The sequence below is a fragment of the Ischnura elegans genome, chromosome X (genome assembly GCF_921293095.1).
Source record: "Ischnura elegans chromosome X, ioIscEleg1.1, whole genome shotgun sequence".
Classification (NCBI taxonomy): domain Eukaryota; kingdom Metazoa; phylum Arthropoda; class Insecta; order Odonata; family Coenagrionidae; genus Ischnura; species Ischnura elegans.
Window position 1 is genome coordinate 6,073,797 of NC_060259.1, and position 6,208 is coordinate 6,080,004.

At 39.3% G+C, this 6,208-nt stretch overlaps 1 protein-coding gene across 7 annotated transcripts in view; it reads left to right on the plus strand.

Annotated features, from left to right (window-relative positions):
• Positions 1-5,490, plus strand: part of LOC124170770 (myeloid leukemia factor-like) — a 130,893-nt gene extending 125,403 nt beyond the window's left edge. For 4 of the 7 annotated variants that reach the window (XR_006867584.1, XM_046549712.1, XM_046549711.1 and 1 more), the window contains one exon: positions 4,102-5,490. Coding sequence is in view for 3 of the 7 variants with exons in the window: in XM_046549712.1 (XP_046405668.1) it covers positions 4,102-4,207 (106 nt within the window). In the remaining 4 variants the exon portion in view is untranslated. The remainder of the gene's footprint in view (positions 1-4,101) is intronic. The other 3 variants (XR_006867582.1, XR_006867581.1, XR_006867583.1) reach the window with 1 other exon arrangement.
• The last annotated feature ends 718 nt before the right edge of the window (positions 5,491-6,208 follow it).

Here is a 6,208-nt window from a genome sequence, read left to right on the forward strand (position 1 = left end):
TTGCTATCAGGGAGAAAACAAATATTCTGAGAAAATATCCCTTCGTCTGTGACTGTAACAATAAATATTTATAGCACCACTCATAAATTGTAACTTGATATATGTATGTTTTCGGAAAAAAATACCTCATCAACTTCGGAGAAGCTCTGCTGCTCATATCGAGTTTCGCCAGAATGCTAAGTCTCCGTCGTATTTTGACATTTATTTCTTTGCGTAAAATGCTTAAATAAACTCAGAAATACGTCGTGTTTGGTCTTAATCTTTTTGAAATTACGCGCACATTACTAATATTTCAATGCAATAAAGGTGTAACATCAATTGACGAAAGTCATTCTTAGACACCTTTTGTGCTAATAGATGACTCATGCAGCGGTTGACCTCCACAGAAATGGGGAACTTCGAAGCTGGTAGGAAAAAAAAGGTCAGTGGGGGAGAAAAGGGAGGGCCCGAAACACGTTTCTATTGTTCTCGTGTAACTTGGTATTTTTTTCGAAGCCAAGGTCTTCGTAATATGATCCCTGCGCGAGCTGTGACCTTTTTTTTTTTTGAAGAAGAGGAAAGCCTCAGAGGGGGGCTAGTGCTGAATGGAGAGGGATACCGGATCTTGGGAAATGCGCTAATGTAAGTATCCCGCGGTACTCACACAGCAGTTGACCTCCAGAAATGGGTAACTTCGAAGCAGGTAGCCAGAAAAAGGTCAGTGGGTGAGAAAAGGGGGGAGGGCGTGAAACACGTTTTTATTGTTCTCGTAACTCGATATTTTTTTCGGAGCAGGGGTCTTCGTAATGCGATCCCTGCGCGAGCTGGGACCTTTTGTTTGATTTCGGAGAAGAGGAAAGCTTCAGAGTGGTTGAGGCAAGTGCTGAATGGAGGGGGATAGCGGATCGTGGGAAATGCCCTAAGGTTGCTATCCCACGGCACTGAGGTTCTCCTGGTGGGGGGAATCGGGGATTTTCGGATTTTTTCACCCGACCATTTTCGGTTCCCCTCGTCGAACTCTTTTCACCGCTAAAATCCACGAATTTGATGTAATTCGTCAACTTGCGTAAAACGGCGCTGCGAGCACTAAATGACTACAGATCTCTACATTTTTCCGAGTCAACTACCAACGACGTACGTGCGACAGTGTATGACGCGAAATTCAAAGTATTCGAGGTATTCGAGGCGGTACTTTTCGCATAACTATTCGAAACCTCGAATATCGAATACTTTCTAATATTCGAGGTATTCGAGTATTCGCGGATACTATTCGCACATCTCTAGTTTTTTTATTGCTTCCCACGTATTTCCCGTTATAACGCGGTTGTCCGATAACGCGGGTGTAAACTATGTCCCCCTAGACCCGCGTTATAACCGAATTTTACTGTATTTTTAAAATGCTCCTGTTTGCTTTTCTTGTAAGCATCGCACCGTCACGTCGTTACCCCAGAGGTGAACAAGGAAAAGATCGCGCGGGGTTTTTTGCTCCGGAGGGCGCGCTAAATTTACTGCCACGAGTGGGCATCCCGCGGCATTTATACTGCATATAGTAATCGCTTATCAAACATAAAGAAACGCGTTGTTTTGAAGGACATACCTGGTTAATAGTCAACATCTGTCTTGCTGAGCAATTTCCATTACGCTGAGGGCTTGCTTTTTCAAAAATCATCTTCAGACGCTAATATGATGATTTTTGCAACTGAAAATTTTACTGGTGTCAAAACATGCGGTTTAAAAAATTCGAACGAGTGTGTTCATTGTTGGACTAAATGGTGGGAAGAAGAAATCGGAAATGCTTATAATTGAAGAGCGCTGAAGGAGTGGTCGAGGGGAAGGAGTGCGCTCCCTCCCCACCGTATTTCAAGCTACGAGGCTATGAGCGAAAGAGCAAGGGAAGAACACTTCCGATCTTGCATGTGACGTTGTTGCCTTCAAAGCGAAGGTGCAGCAATGTGATATACGCAGTTTGCGTAGCCTGAAGTTTCCAGTCCGTCTCGTCTTGTTTGAATGCGCTTATTCAACGCTTGTTTCTTCCAAAATTGTGCTGTTTGGACTATGTTGAATATTAGTAGCCTTGTTTTAAATAAAAATCTTTGTGTCAATCAATTAGAGCTTAAAAAACTTAAATGCTGTCAGATATACGCCACGTTAGGTCTCATTCTTTTTAGAACCTCGTGCGTGTCATGCAATTGCTGAAAGATATCGAGATATCTTCGAGCTCAGTAGGTGACTCACCTAGCATTTGGCCTCCATAAACTAGGAGAATGGAACCCGAGACTGAAAAAGGTCAGTTGGTGAGATGGGGTAGGGATGAAACACGTTTCCATTGTTCCCCTGTAACTTGATATTTTCCTGTGGGGTCTCGGAAAGGGAAAAAAACGGCAGAGGCATTGGCTGATGGAGGGCCAAGTGTGGTTCCGTTAAATCTACGATGTGGTTATTATCCTACGGCGTTGAGATTGTCCCGATTGTTGTCCGATCTCTTGGGAAGATTTGCACTATGTGCCTGTCGTGTTTTGCCTTAAAATTTTCCACGGCTGCTATTCTATCGCAATACTCCTGCAAGAGCTCTTAAGCAAAATTGTTCGTGAGTAGGACAAGCATCGTAGAGCAATGGCGTATGCGAAGAGAGGATCAGAACTCTTTCTACTCCCTCTTATGCCCTATTACCACCGCAGTTATAAAAAATTCCTCTTTCAATTAATATTGAAAGAGGAAATATCGATAACTGTCGAAATTCCAGGCATACGTCTGCAACACCGCACGATAGGATTTAAAAAATGCCGCAAAATTTTTTTTCTTTATAGCTTTGATGCTCAAAATAGGGGTGCGCCTTCGCACACGCTTCTATGGTATCCTATGTCACTGAGCATGGTTGGTCAGTCTCTTGGGAAGATTCATACTCTATGCCTATCTTATTTTGCCTTAAAAATTTCTACGGCTGAAATTCATAATCCCTGCGAGAGCTTTTAAACGAAATGGTTCACGAGTAGGATAAGCATTGCAGTGTGTTGGTGCGTGTAAAATGAGAATCGTTACTCCTTCCACTTGTATCCATTGCACTCACTGAAGCATTAATGTAAAATTTCAGATCCAGATGCAATGTCTTCCACAACTTAGGATCCTAAGTATATGACGAGGGGCAATATCTGCAGATATTTGGATCTGATGCAACCGATCTGACCATCCCTAGTTATAATGATATACGTACTTAGGGCATACGGTTAAAGTTTTACATTGAAGCATATACTTATGAATATGTTACTGCAGTCATAGTTTTTTACCTAAATCATTTTCCCTTAAAGAGGCTGTGGAGTTGATGTGATTAGCATGAACCCATTGCAATTTTTGAGCAGTTTAAATTAACTTCCTTTAAGTCAGGAAGTTATATTTCTGGTTTTGTTAAAATAGAAGACTAGGGGTGATGAGATGTGATGAAAGGGGAGTGAAAAAGGCGGTGGGGAAGATGTGCCAATTGTGCCGTAGCAAGAGTGAGTGAGAGGAAATGGAGTGAGTGCTCCCTGCGAAGAGGGCAATGTTGGGGATGTGGTTGGAAGTGGGGTGGGTGCCTCTGGGCAGAGAGGATGTTTGAAAAGGGCAGAAGGCAGTGAGAAATGCCACGGTGAGCATGCTGTGACTGGTAAAAATTTATTTTACACTATAGTTTCAATGCTTGTGCTTATGTGCAATGTGAGGTGCTTATAGTCATGATGAAAAAGCAGCTGAGAAAGCAATCAATGGATATAGAATATGAAAGAGATGGTGAGGTTGAGATAAATGTACTGGAAGGAAATGGTGTGGAATGTGATGTATGGGGCACAATGATCCCTGAGCCATGTAGAGGGTGGGGGCAAACTCCTTGAAAAATCGATATAAGCTAGCTAAACTTCTGAATTCTAAAACCCTCCCCCCTTCTTGGCTGTACATTCTGTCTGTTTTCCTCCTCATCTATCATTAAATAATTTATTAGGGGTGTTTGTATTACATCGACCTTTTCTAAGGCAATATTATGGCGATTATAGGGTTTTCACTTAGCTGTAGTGCAACAATTGCAAATATCTTCGAAATAAAATGTCATGGGATTATGAGCTAATTTCAATTTTTCTAAATTTCCCCTTCCAGTTTGGAGAAGTATCGCAAAAGAGACCATAGTTATGATGAAGTTGGGGGTCCAACGTCCAGCAAGACTCCAAAAACATACCTTCCAAGCTACGAAAATGATGACTAACATTATTAGCCTGGGAAAAGTAAACCGAATTATTTGTCACTGCTAAAGAGTTGTCTCAATGAAGTATAGAAAAACATTTTTCCCTTCCTTGTTGCTCGGTAAAAAAATGTTGGTGGTCTGAGCACTATTTGATGTCTTTTTGGTTTTTTAAGGTTCAAATGATGGATAAAATTTTCAAGCTTTCCTTAAGCTCAGGTTAAGTTTTTTTGTGTTGAGAGGCCATTTGGCTGTGTATAAATATATATATATATTTTTAGGCTAAGGCCTTTTGTAAATTTGTGGTTGCTAGGTAAAAAATTCTAGTATTTTTCAGTTACAAGTATTACTTGAGTGCATCAAATCCAGTCTCTTGAGGTTCAGTACTGGCTGTAAATTTTTCAATCCTTCATCATTTTTGCTGGATTGATTTGGACTTAAGGTCATTTTTTCCTTGGAAGCGTGATCCCTCATTATGAATGATATAAAGTATGTACATGTTCATCAAAAAGTTAATGTCTCATTCTCTGAAGAAGAAAAATGCATGCTGTTCTCTAGTGATGGGTGGAATATGGTAGAATATTGTTCCTATATTTGGGTAATTTAATGCCCTACAGTCTAGGTTCCTATTTTAAATGTGTGTTCTCTTTTAATTAATTTACTTGTATCAGCTACACTTTCATCAAGTTGATTGATTCATTTTTCAATGATGACTGATATGGTTTTTTTTCATATGCTTTGTTGGCACTTATGGAGCATATAATTTGGATGCTAATTATTTTCGGGCCCTCAAAGAATGGCAGCATAGCTATTAGTGCATTCAAACATGTTCTTCCTATTACTAAATTGTTCTGTGCTCACCAAGAAAGCAAAATATTGGCTACTGAAAGGCTGAAAGTTGTCTGTCAGAGGAGAATTGAGAGTTGGTAAAACTCTTTAAGTCGGAAAATTGATTTTTTAATGTAAAAATAACCTTTTTCCAAAATTGCAGAACCAGCAGCTAAATAATCTGCATGACCCTTTGTTAGCTTTAGTGTAATTTTAATGGGAGCAGGTTTAAGTATATAGCCACCCATTAAGAAAACTTATTTAATTGATTTAAACCTGACAGGAGAAATGTGAAAGTACCACTACATGTGTCTCCTTGCCATAATCTAAGGCTATTTATTTTTAAAAACCTTCTTAAGAAATCCAATAGTGCCACAATGTTATCACTTCAAAAATTGCTATCAATATTGCCTATAGTTTTTGGTTCATTTTTACGTGTACTGGTTTCCTATATTAAACATTTTATGAATAATTTTAAATTTGGTTTTATTGCAGTCTGAGTTAATATTTTTGTTCTTCGTTTTACCAATTTGATTTGCTAGTCTAGTGTCTGGATATGCAAAGCATAATTTTGATACCCTTGGGTTATTGTAGTAATTCTTGAACTTAACTAAATTAAACTGCTGTTGATTTTGGTCTCCTCAGTGCAAATTATATGTAGTATGTAAGTTACGTTAAATCCTATAAAAATATTCCTTTGAAGAAAGGTTGGTCCCTCAGGTACTTGGAGCACCACTATATGGGCAAAGCTTATGAGACATTATGTTAATAAAAATATATTGCAGACAACTGATGTACATAAAATTGAATTGATGACACGGCAGATGGTGATGCTGTTTTTGTCTCTGTCAATGATTGAACATCCTCATGGGAACATTGATTTTTTTCTAAATTCATCGCAGGATTGTCCAAGCTTTTAATTGGCACTGTAAACATGCCCCATTCATCAAAATGTTAGAAACTCGGCTGCTCTTGGGTGTAAAATACTATAACATAGAAGTGCAAGCATTTATGTTTGTTAAAGGTGGTCACGTAGTAATGAATGATGTAGGAGATCTGTGAACACGGCGATCAAAACCCAGATGATGGACTTAAATTTTAAGGTTCTCCATAGCACACTCAATCTCCAATCTTATGATCACCTAATTGTATCTGTTTGGGCCTAATAGGGCCCATGTCTAAGGTTTGGATAAAAGT